Below are 24491 nucleotides of genomic sequence, written 5' to 3'. Positions count from 1 at the left end.
AAAACCTTTTCAAGGTACAAGATATTTGTATATATTTACAAATCAGGGTTGTGCTCAGAGAACTGAGCAAATATTCATTGGGCTAAATTATTGTGGCACATCCTTTGTGAGTTTTAAGTGGGTCCAACCAGAAATGCTATTGTAAGAGAGAGGAGATCATGACCTGCAACGCAAATAAAGTGGAGGCTTTCCATCCTCCACCCTCAAATCAGATCAGAGAAGCCTCCAATTATAGAGAGGCTCAGGGGTCCAAAGGTGCCAGATTTGGTGAATTAGTCTTATAGCTGAAGCAATTTACGCATGTGATGGGTGATGAAGAGGCTATTTACTTCCTCCACTCTGTTTTCAAAGGTTTATTTTCACCACAACTTGATATGGATGGACCACCCCCTCAAATAAAATGAAAAGTTTTAAGAAACATTTAAGCTCCATACGCTGAGGGTGCAAACACACATGTCTCTGAAAGGGATTTGGGAGACAGGAGAACTGGACTTGTTCTTACCTGTACGGCCACCACGGACAGCACCTCCACTGAGATCCTGTTAAACTCGTCAAAGCAGCCCCAGGCCCCCGTCTGAGCCAGGCCTTTGTAGATGCTCCCACAGGACTGATGGACACAGAAAGACAAAGACATTCAGATTGACACAGTGGGACAGGAAGTCGGTCTGTCAGGCTCGCTGATGGGAGACCTGGTCCGACTGAGCGATAAGGCATGTGGCAAAGCAGACAGAGACGCATCACCAATTAGTCAGACGATATATGGGAGAAACATCCTTTGCAGAAACACAGCAGCCTGAGAGTAGGCGAATAATAACAGGATGATACAAAACAGGGCCCTGATGGCAAAACGGGAAAGGCTAAAATGTCTACCACCCACAATTTAGCTTCCGTCTCTACTTGAGAGTAGGTGAACAGCCCTTAGGAGAGCAGCTGGACCAGGATGAAGCAGGCAGCTGACTTTTCTCTCCAATTACAGGGCCAAGGAAACCTCTGACGCAAACCGGAGCTGACTGGAGGATTGATCCAACTCGTATGTGTGCGTGTGCATAACAGAGTATGAGTAACACTGCAAGGCTCTGAAGCCTGTTTCTATTGCCTGTGTTCCTCCTGGAGTATATAAGCACTTCTCTCTGACACCTTGCTGCAGTGGGTATAGCCTGGGGTGCTGTACACCTCTATACCGTAATGATGCCCCCGTCTGGGGGAAGCAGGAGCAAGCTGCATCACAAGATTATGTTTATGTCTCCCTTGACCGCTTTGTATGCAGAAAGTATGAGAGTTAGAGTGTACAAGTGTGCATAATAACACAAGGTGGAGGCTGGATACGGAGAGGGCATTACAGGAGAAATAACAATCAGAGTTTAACTGATCAGCTCGTCTCAAACGGAGGATGAAAAGGAGGAAGATGAAAAGAGGAGGATGTGAAGGGGGGTTGACAACATTAATGACAAATGCATACCATATCGCTGACAAAGGCAGAGATGAAAAGAAACATGCTGTGAGTGCACGAGTACAGACGCGGGTGCGTGTTTGCAGCAGCTCACCTTGTAGTCCATCTGCTCAGAGCAGTTGAATACGTAGACCATGATGCCCAGAGCTCGGCCCAGATCTTTGGTCGTCTCAGTCTTGCCTGTGCCAGCGGGACCTGCTGGGGCGCCACTCATGGTCAAGTGCAGGGACTGGGTCAGTGTGATGTAGCATCTAAATGCACACACACAAACACACACACACACACACACACACATGCCTGTTGATATGACAGCTAGCAAAGAGGCCTATGACTGATTCAGCTGGCTGTTCTTCCATTTATAGACATCAGGACGAGGATCCTTCACTCCACTCACTCACTGGGGAGTTTGACTACACAGGGACATTTATCGTTGTGTTATCTTCTGGGTATATATTTGCATTGTTTCCTTTTTATCTCTCATTTTACTATAACCAGTATTATTTATGTTCTTCCTTCTGAATTTTCCCCATTCATTTTGTTGTTGTGCAGAACTTTTGCATTGAAAAGAGCTCTATAAATAAAGGTGCCAGCTTTTATTTATAGAGAACTTATTTTACTTTATTATTATAAAAAATAAAAATAAAAAGATTGTGAGTGCAGTTCCTGGCACTGTCTATAATGGACCAACTGAGTAGTTAAATACTTTTTCTAGTTAATCTCAGAGATTAACAAACTGGTTTGTATAGTTTATTGAATTATTTGCACAAGAAGAAAAATGTAAAATTGACAATTTATGGATTGAGGGGGATTTCTGTGCAGCCTTTCCTCTGGTTGCTTTTCAACCTCACTGTGTCAGCAAGACTTCAGGAAGTCAACACTTTCTGCTAATTACTTTGTGCGTAAAACTTTAACCACTATTCGATTTTCTTGTATTTTCAGCATTTCTGAATCTTGCAGATTAAACTTTGGACTGTTGCATTTAGAGCTGCTTCCCTACTTTCAGTCTTCATGCTTAGTGTTAAATACAGGTGTGATAATTACATTGGTCTTATCTTATTTTGGAAATAAAGTAAAAAACTATATAATGGCGGGTCAAACTGTTGAACTATATTCTCAAGACAGAGCAGAATTTCCTGTTGAAATTCATTAAGGCATTCTGCAGCAGCCATGATGTCCACCAGGCATGGACTCCAAATTATAAATAGCATCCAACAAGCAGATTAAGGTGCAAAGAAAATTAGATCCAGCTCTTGAAACCAACTATAATTTATAGAAAACAGAAAATACAATTCCAAAACTCAACCTTAAAACCCACTATTTAACACAACATGGATGGCTATGAGACACTCCACACTATACTCCAGCTGGGCCCTCCTCTGGTAAATGTGCACAGTGACAAAGGCAGAAACATTCTTTGGTCCTGAGTTCCACCACTGACAATGTGTCCTACAATTAAGAGAAATATAACCCTAAAGCCAGGAAGGCAAAGGAAAAGAATGAATACCTCCCAAAAGTGGAAATGTACAAAGCTAGACTGCGATCAAAAAAAGCTGCATAGCAAACTCTGACAAGTACACAACTGATAATAAGTCATTAACTTTAGATGGGGGTCGCTAGCATCTTCACATCTGCTGCTGGTTGGCATCCATGTATTTTTAGAGGACCTTCAAGCGTGCAAGGGATATTCACCGTTTTGTCCTTTTCAGTAAAAGATATTAGTAAAAGTTTGCCAGATGCTCCCATGTACTAGTTCAGATGAATCAACGCTTTTAAGAGCAAATACTGGTAAACAGAGGATACGTTTACATTAATTTGGTCACTGCTCAGGCCTCTTTTCCGCCTCCTTCTCTATATGAGTGTGTGTGTGTGTGTGTGTGTGTGTGTGTGTCGGCGCGGCACAAGCTAGGTGTGATCCACACCTATATCTATTTTTCCTTGTGCCTCAGGATCACCACCAGAGCCAAACTCGCCTGCCTTTCCTCCAGCTCGCAGAATCTCATCCTCAGCCAGGGATCAGCCTGTCACCTGCTTGCCACAGCTTTACATTAAAGACTCTGTTCATCCACAACCAGTTCCTCTCTGTGTCTGCTTCCGGGTCGAGTTACAAACAAAACTTCACAAATTTACCATTTACAATTTTCCAGATTTCTTGTCGCTGCATTACAAGAAGTGCACACGGTGACAAGGAGTTGACAGAGTCTTCTAACGAGTCCTAACAATGTCTTGGTGTTGGCTCAGCCGTCATCATACATAACCTCATTATATTATAATAGAATCTGCTCCTCTGCTTTGATTATCACGCAGGCTGATTAGTGACACCAGTGATTGTTTCTCCCGCAGAACCTGTCAGAGCTAACAAACACTATGCCGTCTAGCATCAATAAAAAAGGAGCAGCGCCATGGACGTCAACTGATGGAGACAATCAGGACTTTATTGATCAGGGCAATAAACACCATGGTTTGCCTTGAATATCAATACAGCAAAGATTTTAATGAGCTGCTGGTTAATAGATGATGTATGGAAGGTGGAAATATTGGAAAGCATAAGGGGAGAGAGAGGCTTCAGAGAAGACAAATGATCCCATCTGTGTACAGTGTATCATTCGGTTACCAGATCCAACAGGCTTTATGACCATCCCTTGAAATTTGGCCAAAAATCATTCATTGAGGAAGCTGGGTATGAGAATGTTTCTGTACAGAATAACTATAAAGCCAGAAAGGAGACAAGAGAGTGGAACCAAACTGGGTGACAAGGTGACTTGTCCTATTACAGTGTTTTTAAAAGCTATATATCAGTCTGCTTGTCTGACTCAATTTCCTTCCATTCTTCAGTCCCTCTGTGTGTGTGTGTGTGTGTGTGTGTGTGTGTGTGTGTGTGTGTGTGTGTGTGTGTGTGTGTGTGTGTGTGTGTGTGAGAGAGAGTGTGTGTGTGTGTTTGTTTGTTTGTGTGTTCTGCCATTTTGGATAATGATGCAGCTTTGGAGTTCCTGCAGTAAGTATTGAGCGAATGCTAACATTGTGCCGATAACATTCCTGCTGTCATAGATTAGCTCAAGTGATTCCTTTAGCCTAATTATACTACTGCAGAAGATGAACATGCCACACTAGGTATAGTCAGTTTGTAGTTAACAAGCACACACAGGCCTGTGTTCATTATACATTGTACATTGCTTTGGAGCAGCTTAACACCACCAGTGTCACTAGTGCTGTAAATTACATCCTTTTAAATTACATTTATTATTTAAAACTGGCACTGGTTACCAGTGTCTAAGAATAGATTTTAAAATAAAAAACTACTACCTATGCTGCCAAATATATATTATTATATATATTTATATATATGATCAGCTCCTGATGTTCTTATCCAGATCTGCTTACTTTGTCAGGCATCAAAACTCAACGTGGAGAAAAAACAGAATCAATATGAATATCCAGTGTGTTTTCATCATGGGTTTGTTGTATAGTTAGTTTGGAGGCAGTTGTAATGAAGATAAATTATCCATATATATTTGTAATCACTTAAAATAAGTAATTTTATTTTCTTTCCTTGCCTTATCAAAACAGTTTCAGTCTGTTAATTAGTGAGCAGCACTGTCCCCATCAAAGAAACAAACAATCAATTATTCAAGTGACTTCTTATGTTTGTCAGAAACACTTTTCTTGTCATAATTCAACATCGTTGTTCAGCAACAGAAGGGGACAGTGACCATATTTTACAATAGTTTTGATATTGTCTCCTTGGAATTGTTCATCAGGTAGAAGTAATAGTATATTATAGGGGTATTGACAGACATGCATTTAAAAGGCGATGAGAATGTTCAGCAGAGGCATTATTCCCATGTTTTGTAACCCTGACCCTTTAAAATCCTTCAGGATGCACTCAGATATCCACACTGTCAAGCAAAGCTGAAACAAGGTTTTCATTTTCAGATACTGTGATGTCAGGTTTTCACTTGACAGCAGCAAGATGAATTCTTCTGTTGCCGTGTAACAATATTGTGGAGCAAACATGTTTTTATCTGTTTTCTCAAGTCATGGATTAAAGGATTTGACACCCAGCTCCATTGGTCCATGGTCCATTGTTGAAATGAAAGCCAGTGGCAAACTATGTGAGTCTTAGCGGGTCCCAGTGAGGGCATGCGCCATATGGTGGAGTATCGCTACATGTACGCTGATCCAGCCATCAAAGCCTATTGTTTGTGCTTTGTTCAAGCTTCAAAGGGAATACTGGTCAGTCTGGAAAACCACACAGTCAAACGCAGCAGTTTGCCAAAGGGCTCTGGGAGGCAGGTATTCATCTCTGTGTAGTTCAAACTTTATCAGGAATACTGCAGAAACACATGCATGTGCATAAACAACTTGTTTGAACAGAGCCCAAACTGAGCTGTTCTGAAAGGTTTTGCATGTGGTGGGTGTAAGTAATGATTCAAGTCAAGAGTTCTATCTTCTGTTCAGTTCTTAACAACAAAAAAAGACGGCTGTTATGTACTTAGAGTGGATTCTGAATTACCTCCATGCAAATTGGCAGTTTTGATCATCCCACAAAGGATTATAAATCAACTTCTCTTACATAGCACTTTTTTCGTTTGACCTTTTTGAGGGAATTAGTTGGCTGATTTTGGCCGGCAGACTGTTTACTGACTGTTGTCCAGTCATAGCCTGGTGAATGTTGCTACAAACAATGAAGGTATTTTAAGCTTGTGATTGGGACTGTAGCGACAATGATTCTTGCAGTTTAAATTGAATGGAAGTTGATCTCCTTTTTCTCTATTAAGCATTTTGAAAACACAAAATAATTAATTAAATCTTGTCCTTATCCGCACTAATCAGAGTTTCAAACATTAACATTTCACTTTGATTTATTGAGTAGCCTAACCAACGGTTACTTCAAGGACCCCAAACACTAGCTTAAAACTAGCATATCTATGATATTTGTATTTTGGCACATTGTCGAAGCCAGTCCTGGATGCTACTATTTTATTTACCTTGGTTAAGAAGGCTATGTTTTCACCCCTGTCCTTTGGTCTGTTTATATGTTTGTCAGCAGATGGTCTAAACTGGATGGGGCCGATAAACAACCCATTAAATTTGGATATGGATCTGGACAAAGGTGCAGATCCACAATCAAATTGAATTGTTTTTTTCTTATCAATGGTAACTGCTTGATGTAGCAACAGTAAGCTAACAGTCAATTGAAATAGCTTCAGTCGTAACAAAAGCCCAAAGAAGGAAACCAACATACCTGTCCGTCAGAGGAGTGATGACTAGTCGTGGCGTGTTGCCCAGGTATTCATACGAGTAGGTAAATATGGCATCACAGATGTTGGCAAAACAATGCCCCTCCGCTTCGCCCCAACAGTGTCTCATCTGGGAGAGCCACATAAAAGCCTGAGAATTGTCCACCTTAAAGAAAAATAAAACTCATTTGGACCAAAGATTGATGAAATACCAAATATAACCAGTGCTTTTCCACCTTCTAATTATGGTGGTGAGACACCTTGCTAGAATAACTTGACAGCATTACACACTGGTTACATCCCCTCAACAAATGCTGCCGTCATGTCTGCATAAGAGTTTGTATACGTTCTGTTCTTAACCAGATCTATGGCCCCCTGCTCACCTTTTGTAAGATCAGCTTGGCTACCACATCTCGGGCGTGGACATCAATAGTGCAGATGGTCATCACCTTCTGCCGATCGCCCGGCGTGAGCTGGCCAACCAGCAAGGTGATGAGTGTGTTGAGCTGGGCCACCTGTTTCTTGAAGTACTCCTTCATGGCGTTTTCATAGCCCTCCTCTAGCCGGACGAAAGTCATCCCGACGTCAGACGTCCACCAGATCTGAGAGCAGGTCAACGACACCTGAATCCGAGGCAACGAAAGGTAGAAAATAGAAGTGATGGAATTCATTTAGATGGATTGCTGTGTTCAGGATTTTCTCCCGATCTATGCTTGTTTATAAATAATTTCAAAAATACAGCATCTAAATGTGAAACAAATGTAGGAACTGAGCCAACAAAGCATATGGCCTCAATATATGCCCTTGTGTTTCATACATAAAAGTGGCAACCCCTCGCCTTTAGAGCACAGAGTTTTCTCTGTATGTGGGAGAATTTGGACTGAGATGCAAAGTTAGTTCTTGACAACCAGGGCTGCTTTTGCTGATCAGTGTGAAAAGTCAACCTCAGTGAAGACGAGGCAGGCTGGACACGTTTTATGAGGTCTGGTCATCAATCTGTCGAGGGTGTAATTGCGACTAAAGACCAGATTCTATTCTCAGCCCTACTTTGATTTTCTTAGTAAAATCGTGCCAACAGTGTCCAGCTGTCATCATCCACATGAGAGAAGATAGTGTTGACATACACATTTATGCCACCTTATTTCATCACCATGCCTTCGCAACAACAAGTTTCATGAGGAGGTTTATACTTCTTTGCCCTGAGTTTTGCCCATCAGGCTACAGTCTGCCTTAACCTTCCAATAGAAGTTTTGCTTTTGCAACACAACCAGAAAGGAGGAGAACCTGCAGATGTTACAAAGAGCTGGAAAATATAATGCTTCCTTGGACGCAGGCAAGCATGTCAGTTGGTGACTGACAGGTACACAAGCGAATCATTTAATTTCCAAATTAAGTGATTGGTCTATTTATTACAGTCCTGCGAGGGCCACAGATATTGTCTTTTTCCAAACAACTTTAATTATTGATGGCAATCGGTACATATGGAGTATTTCAAAAAATTCTGAGACAACTTAGCAACCCTACTCTATCATGTATTTTGCCACTCAGAGCGTCAGTTACTTACTTTTACAAATTAAAAGTATTTGCAAGTAGAGAAAAGTTTTCCATTAATGTAGCACACCCATATCTGTAATTAAATTATTCAGAATACTCAACTCTGTGTGTAAAGCGTTAGTGAGTGTATGGACTGGGTTGAAATGTCCATGGGAGACAAAGTAGTGATTTTGGAACATCAGATTTTGGAGAAGGTGACCAGAAATAAAATCCCCAAAGTGAGTGTTGTCAGTTAAATCGATGCGTACTGAGCCTGTTTTTACCTGAGCTGGATAATCAAACAGCCACTGATCTCTGGGTTTCTCCTCGTAGGCACTCACTGCCTCAGTCATCTCATAGCGAACTGTGTTGCGCATGGAGTCCATCACCCGGTTCAACCACGCCTCCACCTAACACAGGCACACACACACACACACACACACACACACACACACACACACACACACACACACACACACACACACATAGAGACCCATGAATACAAATGTAGAAAAATATTGCATTGTCTGTAACATAGGCACCAATGGGCTCTCTTATCATTGGACCCTAATGAGGTCATTAATAAGCATTAGAGTCAATGTGGAGTTAGGCAAATTGTATGGGTTGTAATGGAAATTTAATGGATTTATGGGCTTTGATATGCAAAACCCCTGAGGGCCACTGACAGCCTAAATTTCATTCGTCTCCTTTATTGTGGGTTATGATATCTGTATTTGCTACATATTTTCCTCAATGTCTTTCCATTAAAGAAAATGGCAGGTAAGTGAATGTTCTCATCTATCGCAGTCATCTATAGACACATAGTGACACTGTCAGCACAACGCCCAATAGAGACAAAGATAATGAGTCATTGGAAGTTGCGGCACCACAATTTTAAAGATTGGACACAGTTTCCGGGTCTCTTTTACCTGTCCAGTGCAGTCACAGGGCTGATTAAAGGGGACGTACTCTTCCTCTTTGCTGTACATGCCCAGTCCAATCTTGGTGGGCTTCCCTTCTCCATCCTCTTCAAATTGCATGCTAGCCATGTTGTCGAACAGCTTAGACAGATGCCTTTGGACCTGAACAAACACACAGACACATTAAGCTCGGGCTCAATTTACACTTCGCTCACGGCCTGACTGGTATTTTCTTTGCCGCTTCACAAATAAATAACATTTCATTACTGTTTTTCAGAGTTGTTAATAGAAGGGCAGGACCCGTGTTCTGCTGCATGCCTGCTAACTTCCTCTTAAAGAGATTTAGTGGCAAGTTGTGCTTTACAGTGATTTATTCCTACGAGCAGGAAATGCATAAGATGGTGTCCTGATGGAGGTTGGTGCGGGGTGCAAAACTACGAGCAACATTGCCCCTGTGTGGGCACTGTGGGAACTACACAAGTCAACAGCATTCAGCAGAAGAGCCAAATGGTGCAGTGGAACATGGTTTTAAAAAACTGTTAAAAAGTAACTTGTAGAAAGTATACAGTTTTTTTCTGACTCTGTGAACACACTGAAGAATACAATTTCTTGCCAACCCCTCAGGCAAATATAAGTGAAGGCACCTGGTGTGGGTTGGTCCCGTTAGACAGGATGTCCAGCAGATCAGCTGACGAGACAAAGTAGAATCTCGGGAAGGCCAGACGCTTGGTGTCCAGGTATTCTGCCAGAGCTTTTTCACACATAGATAGTCTGTAGAGAAATAAACAGTCAGTGTATTTGTGTGACTGCCCCTGTTAACAGACAAAGAAGAAAAAGAAAGAAGTCTTACTTGTTCTGCATTTCCTCAAGCGTAGTAAACAGCCCTGGTTTATTGGTGGCCTCCACTACATTGGGAGTTAGATGCATCTCGCTTGCCAGCTCTTTGAAACGGGTGTCAATTCCCTCGAAGCGCAGAGAGTCCTGCAGAGGATTTCACAAGGGAACACAGTCGGGGGATTTAGGTTCCCACAAGAGAGACGAGAGAATCACAGGTTTAATAGCAAACATCTGGGTTAAGCACAGCCCGAACATCAGGGGAGCAATTAAAACAGTTGTGTAATCTCAGCTCTTAAACTGGGAGTATGGGCTAATTAATGCATTCCTAATTAACAGCTATAACAGTCATGCTATCTGGGTTCATATGGCAACACAAGGGTGTAACCCTGCATGAATAGGAGCTTGTCACTGATATATACCTGAAATATAGAGATGTAAGTAATTGCGTGTGTGTTTGTGTGTGTGTGTGTGTGTGTGTGTGTGTGTGTGTGTGTGTGTGTGTGTGTGTGTGTGTGGGATTTGTCTGTAACCTCAGGCAGCTGTTTGCGGATGTCCTCAGAGCCAATGAAGATGCTCTCTAGATGGGTCCACGTCCGCTGCACCTCGAACCAGATGGAGATGACCGAGTCGGCGATAGACAGTTTGGTCTGCCACGACGACACCTCATCCAGGAAGTGCCCAATGTACTTGGACGTCATGAGGTTCTGCAGCTGGACCTGGTTGTCCTCCAGCGTCTCAATGAGCTCCTCGTCTGTGCGCAGCAGAGGCACCTGGGTGCGTTGGTGGGGCTCGTACTGGAACTGCATACCTGCGTGCGATGTATAAACTCAGTGGACTGGAAAAACTTTGCATTCTGGTTTTAACAAAGTGTCCCCTTCCCGTACCTGTCCATGTGGTGTTGAGCTCGGCGAGAACTTTCTCCATCCCCATCTCTTTAACAGCCTTATCCACGATTCCTCTCACATCCTCTTCAAAGCAGTGCAGGTTGAGCGACAGCAGGTCGTCCAGAGTGGTATCCTGCTCACAGAATATGACATTAGTACTTGGGCTGCATTATGTACTGCATTACATAACTGGATAATATGAGTAACATATGACAGGTTAGCACAGGCTGTGATTGCTGGTTTCAGTTTAATAAGGGACAAGCACGCATAACTGATGATCATCATCAAATCCAACTTCTCTCACCTACTAACAAGAAACTAAAATGCTTGTGCAATTCAGAAACTTTCCCACAGAATGAATTCAATCTGTCTTTAGTGGGTCAGAGGTCACTCTCACGAGAAACAGGTTCACAGACTTAAGAGTGAAAGATAAGTTCTACGTAAGACAAAGAACTACGTTGCAGCAGAAACTATGAGGTCTAACTGCATGGATGGTAAAGAACTTATGAACCATAGCAAGAGCATCCATTAGCGCCGGTGTTACAGGACCAATCTCCACATTTTGCAACACATGAGGAGGACGCCACGCCAGAGTTATGGTTAAAGCTACATTTTTGTACCAACAGAAAAACATCATTAAATAACTATGGGAGTGTGGAGGTGGGGCAAAATAGAACAAAACATGAGAAGATCTGGACCAGCCAGGTAATGTGGGCTGTCAGACCCAGAAACGTCTCCCTGACTACCTGAGTGAAATAACTAACCAAAAACGGGACTTACTCAAAAGAAACACACAAATAGAAACAATATAATATGTGCCAGGATGATGGAGGCTGTTTATCTTTTATATTACTATGAAAAAGTTTTTGGTACATTCTGAAACTGTGGACGGACATATTAGAATAGCCCCATGTTAAATATCCACAGGCTGCAAGTATTGCGCATACAAAGGCAATACAGAGTTTATCTGACTAACAAGTGGAATAATTTAGAGCTCTGCACTGTAGCTGCTGGAGCTAACATTAGCATAATAGAGCCTTTAATACTAATTTCACAGAGCCGTTCATCCATCTATCTTCTGTCCCGCTTATCCTTTTGATGGTCATTTCAGAGATATGAAATGTACATGCTTTTTGATGTTGAGATAAAAAAGTAATCATCATTCAGCCCTGAGAAGTGCTGTGTAAAGCAGAGGAGAAGCCTGTCGTAAAGACCTTTAAAAACCTTGACAAATATGGCTGCTCTTCACTTTCAAACCAGGTCCAGCAATGTTATAAATCCTTGCAACCAGTGGATAAATATTTATGGAGCACGTCTAACAATAAAAAAGTTATTTTAGAATTTGTGGTTCCAACCCTTGTAACAGAGGTTGGTGGTAAAGACTTAAAAGTGAAGCAGGTCCAACTGTCCCCTGTTACTTTCCTTTCCGATAGCTGGCCAGAGCTAATTTTATAAGGTATTTTGGCACTCTATTTACACCTTAGTTTATTTCAAATGACAAAAAAGATTGTTGCAAGTGCACTAATAATTTAACAATAAACACATTCACCCAAAGCAATGAACAGAATTACAACAACAGAGTGCTTGCATTGCGTATCTTTAAGAATAGATTGCTAACCTTGCCCATGGTGAAGCTGACTCCAGTGGCGGCCATCAGCTGATCCCAGTGGTGGGCTCGTATGGCTGGGTTCTGGAGCTCCCCCACAGCTCGGAGGGAGACAAGGAGGTTTTTCACCCTGCTGTCGAGACCCCCGAAGGCGTCCCACGCTCTACACTACAGGAGGCAGAGGGCAGGAATGACTTCAAGGGTTTTTGATAGGCTTTTGCTGGGAGCTACAATTTCAGATTTAATTACAGATAAATTAACTAAATTTACATTTATTCAGTTACACATAGAGGCCTTGCTCAAGGGTATGCACACACAGTTGCAGCGAGAACATACCTCTGCCAAGGTACAACAGTCTTAATTTCATTCAAGCTGCACCAAATGTCACACACTTATAAATATCAGCTCCTTAAATGTGCCTGAATTATTTCGCAATGAGTTTGTTGAAGAGGCAAGTCTACGTCTGACTTACAGTATTACCTCCACGGAGGAGGTTATGTTTTCACCCCTCTCTGTTCGGGCACTTTCTCTAACATTGCAAAAAGATGTTAAGATTAATTCATCGTTTTTTATGAATAATCAGGCATGTTTAGGGGCCTGATATTGATAATACAATTTGGAACAGATCCCGAACAAAATCCAGATCAGAAATGTGGTATCAAGAGACTTTTTTCAGCAGCTGTACGGTAACAAACAGGCTTCAAACCTGTAATGACAGCTAATGTTGATTAAGTAGGTAATTTGTGTTGAATCTAAGGGAATTTTGGGTGTTGGCAGAGGTATGAGCTCTTTACAAATACTTTTACAAAATGTGTTTAGAATTTAAATTCTATATAGGTTGACGTCTGGGGTTACCCCAAATAAAATAAAGAGTAAGACGGAGAGGCAGCTTAAACTCCGACAGCATCTAGGATGATGGACGAATAACTGTTCATTGAGGGGTTCAATGAATGGTCAATTGCAGTTGCAATTAAATTATTCATCTAAGACTGTCAAGATTAGTTGTCCTCTTTTTCTCAGCCTAGCACACTTTTCAACCTCTATACAACGGCATGTTATCCATCCTGGTCTTGCCCAATCGTCCCCCTCACCTCTTTATCCAGGCCCCGTGTCTCCTTAGCAAAGCGTTTGCACTCCTGCTCCATGTCCTCCACCTGGATCTCTCTCCACAGAGTTGTCGTCCACCCAGCGATGCTAGTCTCCACTGTGGTGATCATGTCCCACAGCTTCTTCAGCATGCCCACCTCAAGCCTTGGGAATGAAGCGGACAAAGTGAATTCAACTGAATAACACTGACTGTGAATGTAAAATAAGATCCCCACTGCAAACGACTCATTAACTTCACATTTGGCACAGGATTGGTATCTTTGCCTGCCAGCCTCGGGCTTTACCTGCATTGTCGGAGCTGTTTGAACTCTGAAACGTGGACCTCAAACAGGTTGGCAGACTTCACTAGAGAAGCCATGATTGCCTCCCGCTCCTGGATCTGCTGGTCAAAGGTTTCCAACAGCTCAAAGGGGCTCTCGCTGTCAAACCTGGTCAGATGCACAGAAGCACCCGTCACATTTGCACAAGCCCAGTATAAATCAAACTGCTTATGAACGGCTGCAGTTTAGCCAAGCCTGACTTAGCTGCAGCATAACCAGACATAACTGCACACTGTAACAATTAACAATGACATTAATGGGGAAATAATCACCAGGTTATTAAGAGATCAATTAATTACACACATAACTAATCTGACAATTATAATGAGGCATCGCTACCTATGAATTAATTATCTTTATGTGAAGATTCAATTAGCCATGTCGGATGTGACCTCTAGTCTCAAGATAACACTTCGCTATTATCAAGTGAGAAGGCGAGGCAAGGTGACATTCTTATCTTTTCAAAGGTTCTCGCTGAACAGAGTCAGTACTGTAAATTAAGTAGCCTTCACTGACTGACTGCAGAAAATCTGGTTCAAACAGTACCACACCTCTCCATTCACCTTCTATTGATCATTTATAAGCTGCAGAATTAATAGAATTCTTACAAAACATAAAACACTAGTTATAAGCAGATGTCAGGTCCTTATTAACGGTGTACTAATGCACTGTCATCACCTGTAGCATATTTATTAATTATATTTCAAGTATTTATTAATGAAGTCTGTTACTACTTCACCTTAACTGTCTGTGAAAGACCATCTTTTAATAAAAGCCAGGGTCTTGAGTGTGATGCTATCCAACTATATTTTATACATATAATATAATGATGAAATATTTTTCACAATGTTGAAAAAAAAGTTTAAGTTAACAGGCAATGATGCAGATTTTAAATAACATTTACTGGCCAGTTCAACCAAACTGAACTTTGACCCCAAATATAGCAACCTTCCAGAAACATCCCAGTGAGCAATATATCAGATTTATAGAAAGTTGAAGATATCATTATACTTTTGAGAAAAAAAAAATTAATATACATTTTGTATCTTTGGATTCTGTAGTTATTTAATATGGTGCAACATGGGTTCCAGTTGTCCTTACCTGAAAGGCCCATTTTTGCGGAAGTCCTCCCTGAAGGTGTGCTGCTCCACATCAAATGAAGCACATTTGCAACGAAGGCTAGACACCTCATGGAGCTGCAGAGGTGCCACCTGCTGTTTGGCTGACACCGCCTGCTTTCTCACATTGTTCCACTTTTCTGGCAACTCCTGCAGATGGAGAGATAGATTTGATGCAGACAGAGGGAGATACAGATGAAGAGAGAAAAACGAGGGGTGCAGGAGTGACAGATGATGAATGGCCAGGAGGAGTAGGGTGGAACAGGAACAGGCAAATGGAAGATGCAAAGTAAAAGTAAGAGAAATGGTTCTGTCTACGCTGAAAGAAACAGATGGAAGAGTACAAGCTGGTGAACGTGATCTGAAATGACTGAACACCAGCACTTACCTCTAACTGTTTGTAGACCAAATCAGGCATCTCCTGCTCATACACCTTCAGCAGAGTGATGGTTTCCTGCAGGGGCTCAAACATGGCATCTGTTGTTTTTTGTCTTTCCTTTACAGCCATCAGGTGACCCATGATGTCCACCAGGCCATCGTAGTCACCCTCCTCCACTTGTTGGCCCAGGCCACCCTTAGTCACGCCGATAAACTGTTCCAGGTCTGACAGGCTGGGGACAAAAGACTCTGATCATTATAGAGGTTCATCAATTTTACAATAGCTTTACTTGTCCAGTACAACTGAAATCAGTCGTGATCCCACATAATGTCATCAGGGCTCATCTCAGTACAATAATGGAGAGAAATAAAGGGAAATCCTGCATTAAAAATTACAGCTTGACAAATGCGGGCATTGACCATGGACATGAAGAGAAAGTTATCCAATTGTTTCACACAACATGGAGGATCCAGTATTTTGGAGCTTGAAGCTTAAAGAGTAGTATATGTCTATAATGCTAAAAATACATTTTATTGGTCATTGAATCAGAAGTTAAAAACAAACGTGCCATGAACAAAACATTTCAATTTCAATTAGCAATTATTCAGAGAGGAACTGAAAAAGCAAATTAAAACTGACTGAAAATCTTTCTGAGGTCATCACCCTCTGCAGTTCATCACTACAGCAATTTCTGGAATGAGCGGTGACATAAACCCCATTCAGACTGAGTATTAACACCTGTCCTGAGTGATCCGATTACAAGTGGTCAGTGCTAAGTGCAGGTCTGACAGCACCCAAGTGCGTCCTGAATGCGATCACTCAAGCCAAGAAAGGCTTACTTGAAGTAAAACCCCAAAGTGTATGAAATATTGCCTCACCTGTTGGTTACATTGTCAATTAAGTGCTGTTTGAACATGAAGCTCCACTTTTTGATGATGTTGAGCAAGGCACTCTTCATGATGCGGCCATCCACCTTCATCCACCCATTGAACACATGCACTGCCTTCAGACCCTGCACCTCTTCGTAGAGCTTCTCATACCTACAGGATGATGACAAACAGTTTTCATTCGGGTACATAAGGACTTAACCCTTGGGGTTATTTCACCTTATTTTCCAATCTTTTCTCCAAAATAAAATCCTATTCCAATCCTTTAAAGTTGAGATTAACATAAGAATAACCAGAAATTCAAGAGCAAACACAGATAAGTGCTCACTCTCTGCTTCACCAATACCTACTTGTCTATCGTGTCCCTGAAGTCATCCAGTGCTGGTGGGGTCTCTGGCACTTCATCATCTCCATCAACCTCCATCTCTTCGGTGGTGAGAAAGTGGCCGTACTGGAGGAACTGACTCATTAACTTCTTCCTATCATCCACGTACAGGAAGCTGTAGTGGTGCAGTGAGCTGCGATACTCACAGCACGTAACCATGACGCCCTGCACACGTTTCATGAGGAGTTTACGCATTTCAGCCAGGTCAGCCATGCCTTCCATGTCAGCCTGAAGAAAACGATTCACCAACAGCAGCATTTAGTCAGTAGAAGGGATATACATTTAAGATATTACAACTTAAGGGAAATGACAACCTAATGTTTTGTAGATATTGGAGCTGAATCAAAAACAACAGTACCTGGTAGTGGGGGAAAGGAATGTGCTCGGCGAGGCGTGGCACCAGTGAGGAAATTCTGAACACATCATTGATGAGGCTTTCCACCAACGCAAAGAAACCGTCCTCAGCTCCAGGCTCCAGAGAGGGAGAGAACACCATGTCAGGAACCTTCAGGCTTAGCTGAGTCTCAAAAAGAGGGGTCCCACCAGTTCTCTGGTCTGGAACCAAAGGAAAAAAGTGGAAACTGTTAAAACAACACTGAAAACTATTCTCAAGTAAGTAAAGCATCCTGGTATCCTGCTTTGTCTCATAGTATTTCCCGTTGCCCTCCCTTATTGAGTCACCTGCAAAAAGCTTCCTGATAAGCAAGGAGGAGATGAACCGGATACTGTAACAGGCTGGCAACGATTCACCACATCTTGAACCGCGTCCCAATTCATCTAAACCCGTTGACAAAACTTGTGCCAGCAAACAGAAGTATTTCATGTCCATAACCAATACAGGCAGACACCCAATTGACATCAAAAGCCCTGAGGACATGTTTTTCCAGAGGCGGTCCAAATCAGCGCTGGCTGGAAGACAACGTTTTTAGTAAACTGTGGAATCAAAGTAGTGAGTAGTGCTGAATGTTCTGATATTACATTTATGGTTGGCGGCAAGATTTGAGGAAACAATAACAATAGTAAGATCACTACAGTACTACAGATACTATGGGCTCTATTTTGTATCCAAGCACATTGCATTAGTGTATTTAAGGAATGTCCAAATCCACTTTTGCTAATTTAATGGTTCAATAGGGATGCATTTACCCAGTCATTTAATCATGAGTGCGTTTTGGATGGGACATACAATGAACCATGTCCCATTCCCTTTTAAAGGTGATAAGAGCAGGAGGTAGTAAGAGAGAACTATTCCCTGCAGAGGAAACATGTTTCACCTCACACACACGAGCAGATCATCTGCACCAACCGATGTAGCAAATCTTTCTAATAGAGACATTTGCATCATGCTTGCTGCTCTGCGCCACTGAACAAAAAAAACACTAACATCTGGCTTTTGTCTGCAACGAGAATAGATACAATCGGCATTCAGTCCCAGGTCAAAGGACTCTGCAGTGTCTGCACTGGTTTGGCATGACCAAAAGGTGAGAGATTAACAAACATAATGCCCCACAAAATAAAAGCAGGGAGATAAACTCTTCTACTGCCAATGGGAAGAGTCAATGACCTTATTTCAGCAGGTTTACCTACTTAGAATAACCTGCATATACCCTCTAAATTTAGAGTAGAAGTTTTTCATTTTGTGATTTTACTTTCTCGTTAATGTCCTACCTGTGTTATCTAGGAAAAACTTGAAACAGTGTTTGATACTGTTGAAGAATCCATCTTTGACCATGTCGTCGATGTACTTCACATAGGCCTTCCACTCCTCAGTAGACGACTCAGCTCTGAATAGCTCCAGATTGCTCTAAGACATGACGAAGAGTGACAGAGACAACATTACCATTTCTCCCATGTATGTACACATTAAAAAAAAAAAATCTGAAATCACGGAATGACGGAATTAGAGCAAAACTCAAAGCCTATTTGGTATTTCACACAAACACAGAATAACATATTTTATCTACCTTAATCAGGATGTGAATTTTTTCTCCTGAGGACCGGATCAGATTGTTAAAGCTTTCCACCCTCTCAGCCCTGTCGTCAAGATTGAGCATTGCTTCTTTCTTGTCCTCCTTCCTGTTGAACATAGGGGTGGCCCAGGACTTCATGCAGCTTTGGATCTCATTTACATTGTCCTTGGTTCTCTGGAGTCGGCTCTCCAGGTCACAGACGGAGGCTTGCACTTCCTGGATATACTGCGAAATACCTAGAGGGGGAAATATGACGGAGTAGTGAGAATGAGAGTGAATGAGAGTGTGTGCTGCTCCCTCACTGTAGAGTAAGGGAGAGCAAGCCACTCAACAAAATCACAACTGTTTGCTGGCAGGGCTCCTTGATGGTAGAAAGAGCTCCCCATTGACATCAGGACAACGGAAGAACAAAATTTAATTGAATGAAATGTTCTCTTATATGGCACTAATATGTTTTGCTTTTTTGAAGTAATTTGACCAACTTGATTCTTGTGTTGTTCAGGGTTTTACCCTCACGGTTTAACGCATTTATTATAGGCATCTATGGCTAAAAGCGTCAGCTAAATGAATGTAATGTAATGGGAAATATCGGGATCACCTAAAAATTTGTTCATCTTGTGTCTTGTTTCTTCTTTTTCAGACTACAACTTACCCTGCATAATTAAGATACGTTTGACAACTGAGGTCTCTCATTTCATCGCTTTTGGTTTCCTATAACAAATTGTTTCGTTTTCTGTAGTACTACTTTGAATAATATCCAAACAGCAGGGGTGGGGAACCTCTGGAATTTGATATAGCCCATTAGACAATTCGTGAATAGAAAACAGGCAACAGGAATGTTCAAAAAGCTTCTGACAGAAAGGAGGTTCCTTCTGGCTGGCACAAACATAGCTATTACTGTATGTGTCATCGCAGACAAGCATCAAAGCAACTATCAAGAGAAACAGATGATGATGGAGAGGAACGATGTGCTTTCAAAGAGAAATGGACAAGCAATTACTTCTTGTTTGATATTACGTCGGTGTGCCTGCTTTGTGTCGATGCACTCACAGTGATGAAAAAAGAAAATTCCTTCTGTGACAAGAAGAGAGACACTGAGACTGTGTAACCAGTTCTACCATTAATGTCAAAATTCAAAAGATCAGAAATCACCTAATCACCAAATAGAAGGACGAAATTAGAAGGAAACTTTCCACACAAGCAAAGAACAACATCCATAGCAAACAAACAGACGTAACAAATGCTGTGAAAAAAGCCATTTTAGAGTCGTATCACTACCATCTGACATCAGACGCCTCAACAAAGAGAAACAGTTCCAGCTGGCATCAGGGTTAGTATGATATCGTGACTTAAGTAAGTAAGTTAAGAGATTTTATATCAGTAAAAGGAGATTTACATCAATAACCTGGCACCCAACATTCTTTTGGGTAGGGAATTAGGACAAAATAAAACCTGAGAGAAGAAGAAAAAACCCTGGAGTAGAGGAGGAATCTGAGACGTTTCACACGCACACAGAAGCAGCATGAGCATGAGAGGAAGAGCTAAAGCACTGGAAATAAGCAAAACAGGATAAACTTAAGTGCAAGCGAAATAAGTCCTGCCCTCAAAGTGAAAGACCACCTTCTGAATAAAGATAGTAAAATACCCTATAGAAAGCCATGGATTAAAATGACAAGCAATACTTAAAATCACAGCAACATACAAATGAGGACAGAGATCTAACAAGCACATTATATAATATCATGTGTTCAGTTAATTAGTATGGCCCGCAAAGGATGGTATAAAAATTTAAATGGCCCTTGACAGAAAAAGGTTTCCCCTCCCCTGCCATAAAGAGAGGTCAGTGTGAGTGAGCTTCAGCAGTTTTCACAGCATTTAAACAGACTCGCTTTAGTCGATGCATAAATATTAAAGCGTTCAACCAAAATACAGTCTGCCAGCATCGAGTGTGACCAGTGGGTGTATTCAACAAACACACCAATCGACATCTGCTTGACTGACTTTTTAAAACAGACCAGTCATTGGAAATGTATTAGAAACATGTCTTTCTTCTTGGCACCTATCAAAATGGTTGAGGCCAAGGTTACAATCCAGGTTGCCTAAAACAACAACAATGTCTGACACATGGATACAACGATAATATGCATGTGAACATGATGTTATCAGGCCCAACACTGAATGAATACTCCAGCTATTTCACAATTCAGGGGCTGCATCCCTCAGACGCTGCACTAGACACAGCTTCTTTTTACTTTTAAATGGGAAGTTTCACTTGTACATTTTGTCACTGCATATTATATATATATTTTCTAAAGAACTACAATTCTAGTCATACTATACTTTACCAAATGAACGAAGCATATCCACAAAATACACACCCACTGCACAGCATGAAGGAGATAAGTGTGTGCAGCTACTGAACATTCTGCAGAGGGACTGTTACTTTGTCCCCACAGACAGCTGCATGCTTTCGCTTTTACCGTAAACTCTCTTCTCATTTCTGCTGCGTTCTTCTTCTGGGAATCCCAGGGGCTGAAGAAACTAACAACATGCCTGCCAGCGCAGTGTCAATCAGAGCATATCAATGATTGAACACCTCTCCTTTTCTTATTTTACATGTTTTAAAATGCAAAGCCTCGCTGTTCATGTCACATCTCTCAACATCCTGCTCTTCCCTCGATATGACAAGGATGGAGGGAAACACCAGGGAGTAGGAGGAAGGAGGGACATTTTGATCATACAAATAAATATCTCCTTGAACACAGTGTATAGTTTCTTATCATTTTATAGGTTACCATAGTAATGAACACCTGAATGATTCAGAGACGGCTCGGGAGGTGATGTGGTCATGTGAGACCAAAAACAAGCTCTTTGGCATCAACTCGACTCGCCGTGTTTGGAGAAAGAGAAATTATGACTCTTACACCAAGAACACAATCCCCACTGTCAAGCATTGAGGTGGAAACATTATGCTTTGGGGGTGTTTTTCTGCTAAGGGGACAGGACGACCTCACCGCATCGAGAGGACGGGGCCATGTACCGTGAAATCTTGGCCGACAACCTTCGTCCCTCAGCCAGGACACTGAAAATGGGTCGCGGATTGGTCTTCCAGCACGACAATGACCAAAAAATACGGCAAAGGCAAAAAGGAGTGGCTCAAGAAGAAGCACATTAAGGTCATGGAGTGACCTAGCCAGTCTTTGGACCTTGATCCCATAGAAAATCTGTGGAGGGAGCTGTAGCTTGGAGTTGCCAACCGACAGCTTTGAAACCTTAAGGATTTGGAGAGTATCTGCAAAGAGGAGTGGACAAAAATCCCTATTTTACACAATCAAATGCAAATCAATTTATAACTTTTATATGATGTAATTTTCTGGATTCTTTTTTTGATATTCTGTCTGTAACTGTTACAATAAACCTACCATTACAATTGTAGACTATTCATTTCTTTGTCAGTGGGCCAATTTATAAAATCGGCAAGGGATCAAATAAGTATTTCCTTCACTGTATATATAGATTATCTCAAGCAAAGAAAGTGAATAAGCATATAACCCAGAATGTTGACCTAACTATTCCTCAGAAGGATAGAGAAACTTCTCTCTTAAAGCAAGTTAACAGTTGCGCAAGGTAATTGCACGAGACTCTAAAAAATAAATATTTTGCCCTACAGTCTTGTGTTACTACAAGACCCTGATAAACATCCAATCTGGTGTTGCAGAGGTGCTATTTGTGGTTGAAATCCAACTCTGAGCTACAAATCTAAACCAACACCATGTAACCTGTTACCTCACTCTGTCAGAACAACCTCACTGATCCACAGACAATTTGATGCAATAAAGTTTTTTTTTTAAGTTTTGCTTAAAAATACGTATGTATGTTTTGGATTATACAGTGATACACTGTTTCTGCTGCTGAGTAGTTCAAATGTAATTTGTTAAAGCTGTGAGCACCACTCATGAAATGTACTTCACTGTCCTGTGGTGCAGGCAGAAGCTAAAACTATCAGCATAGCTACAAGTGTGGAATGAATGTTTCTGTAACTCGGGTTAAACCGACCATTTAACACGAACAATTACATGGGTAATTTCTAAATTATGTGTCTGATAGTATGAGTAAATGTCCAGACCTTGGCTGTTCCAGTTCAGACTCTCCTCAGCCTTTTTGAGCTTAGCGTCGATGTCCCTGAGTTGGCCCATTATCAGAGGATGTTCCACCCCGAGCACAGAGTGCATCACCTGCAGTCAAACAGTGGGAGAAAACAAAAAGGAAAAGAGGGATGTGATGTGATTTCCAGCTCCCATTAAGCTTTCACAGAAATATATTTTAATAGAACCGCTAGTGAAAGGCCACACAAGAGCCCAGAGCAGCAAGACGGCTGTTGTCCTCATTAAAGTCACTGTTACTGGATCCAACTATGTTGCTGGGACTTAATCGGACTTAAATCTTTTGCTACCTAAAGCAATGAAATGCTGTATTACCTAAATTGTGGCAGCTGTGACACATGTGGCTGAGCTGTTCATTTCCCATTACAACAACATAACAGAATTGTGTTATAGTATATTTTATGTTCTAATGTCCAAATTCAGTAAGTTAATTAACACACACAATGTGCATCCTCAATTGAGGATCTTTTTCCAAAAAAAAAAAAAAAAATCTTGTTTTAGCATTGTACATTTATGTGTGTTTATGTGTTCCATTCAAGTTAAACAAATTTTCACCACTAAAACATGAACTTATTACATTATAAAGGGTTAAGGTTCAAGGTAATGCTGAATTCACAAAAGACAATAATTAATCAGGAATCAAACTTGAACAATGAATAAATAATTATGACAAATTCTCTGACAATTACTTAATTGAAAAGGATGACATTTTACTTCTATAAATCTAAAGGGCAACATCACATTATAGTGATATTAATATTTTGTTCAAAAACACCTCTGGTCATTAACAGTAAAGTTGACATTACAATTTTCACACACATTTACACAGCACTACTCTATCTAGCACTTTGTCTACATGTCATGCGTCTCATTCACACGCTACTCAGGAGCAATTGTGGGTTCAGTGTCTTGCCCAAGGGCACATGTCAGACTGGACGAGCCCAGCGATTAGTGGACAACCCGCTATACCTCCTGAACCATAGGATATTGTAAACTGCTTGTTGGAGGAATGGAACAGTGACACTTTACAAGTTTTGTCTATACTGGAGATGTTACCTCCTCATGTCACACTAACTATGAATCTCCCCATTGTATCTTATCTTATTTAAGCTTATTTAAGCTTAGCTTAGTTTAGCTTAGCTTAGCTTATCTTCCACACCAGTCAGTGTTAATGTTAATGTCTGGAGCTGCTACTCTATAGTGCAAGTATATTGATGAGAGGATGACATGAGAGGATGTGACATCAACAGCAGGGATTATATATTTCAATGAACTAACGGATGTTCCTGTCTCTACAGGACTGATGCTAGCATGGTTTAAAAAGCCTCAGACTGCCCTCTAGAGGGTGACATGTTTCCCCTGCTGCCAACTGTGAATCCACCTCATGCTCTGATATCACGCTTTATTTTCACCCGTGTATACATTTCCTTGACGGCTTACAGCCTGATCTACACCAACCTTGTTGTATGCCCTTATTGTGAGCTCCAGGTTGGCAACATATTGCAGCAGCTGCCCCCTGTTGGTGTAGATCTGCATTGCGGTATCAGGGATGGCCACAGTCTGACTGGCCTCCAAGTACTTCACTTCCCGCAGCAGAGACACCAGCTGAAGAGGAGAAAGACAGAGGCACTGAGAAACATAGCAACACATTTACAACCTGATGGTCAAATTAGATTTTGATTCATGAAGGCAGCC

The 24491-nt window shown here is 41.5% G+C and overlaps 1 protein-coding gene across 1 annotated transcript in view; it reads right to left on the bottom strand.

Moving 5' to 3' along the window:
• The window catches only part of LOC133027607 (dynein axonemal heavy chain 9-like), a 127042-nt gene that overhangs the window by 87699 nt on the left and 14852 nt on the right, over positions 1-24491 (bottom strand). The window contains exons 13-34 of the mRNA XM_061094657.1: positions 24255-24401; positions 22760-22868; positions 18628-18869; positions 18332-18467; positions 17022-17218; positions 16629-16891; positions 16270-16431; positions 15401-15623; positions 14996-15162; positions 13859-14002; positions 13559-13718; positions 12480-12635; positions 10862-10994; positions 10508-10785; positions 9991-10121; positions 9785-9911; positions 9150-9302; positions 8505-8630; positions 7071-7310; positions 6693-6853; positions 1545-1701; positions 503-607 (exon numbers count right to left, since the gene is read on the bottom strand). Of these exons, the coding sequence (XP_060950640.1) occupies positions 503-607; positions 1545-1701; positions 6693-6853; positions 7071-7310; positions 8505-8630; positions 9150-9302; positions 9785-9911; positions 9991-10121; positions 10508-10785; positions 10862-10994; positions 12480-12635; positions 13559-13718; positions 13859-14002; positions 14996-15162; positions 15401-15623; positions 16270-16431; positions 16629-16891; positions 17022-17218; positions 18332-18467; positions 18628-18869; positions 22760-22868; positions 24255-24401 (3717 nt within the window). The remainder of the gene's footprint in view (positions 1-502; positions 608-1544; positions 1702-6692; positions 6854-7070; positions 7311-8504; positions 8631-9149; positions 9303-9784; positions 9912-9990; positions 10122-10507; positions 10786-10861; positions 10995-12479; positions 12636-13558; positions 13719-13858; positions 14003-14995; positions 15163-15400; positions 15624-16269; positions 16432-16628; positions 16892-17021; positions 17219-18331; positions 18468-18627; positions 18870-22759; positions 22869-24254; positions 24402-24491) is intronic.

Source organism: Limanda limanda, chromosome 21, assembly GCF_963576545.1.
Source record: "Limanda limanda chromosome 21, fLimLim1.1, whole genome shotgun sequence".
Classification (NCBI taxonomy): domain Eukaryota; kingdom Metazoa; phylum Chordata; class Actinopteri; order Pleuronectiformes; family Pleuronectidae; genus Limanda; species Limanda limanda.
The sequence above is the reverse complement of the archived record's forward strand: the minus strand, read 5'-3'. Positions and strand labels throughout refer to the sequence as shown.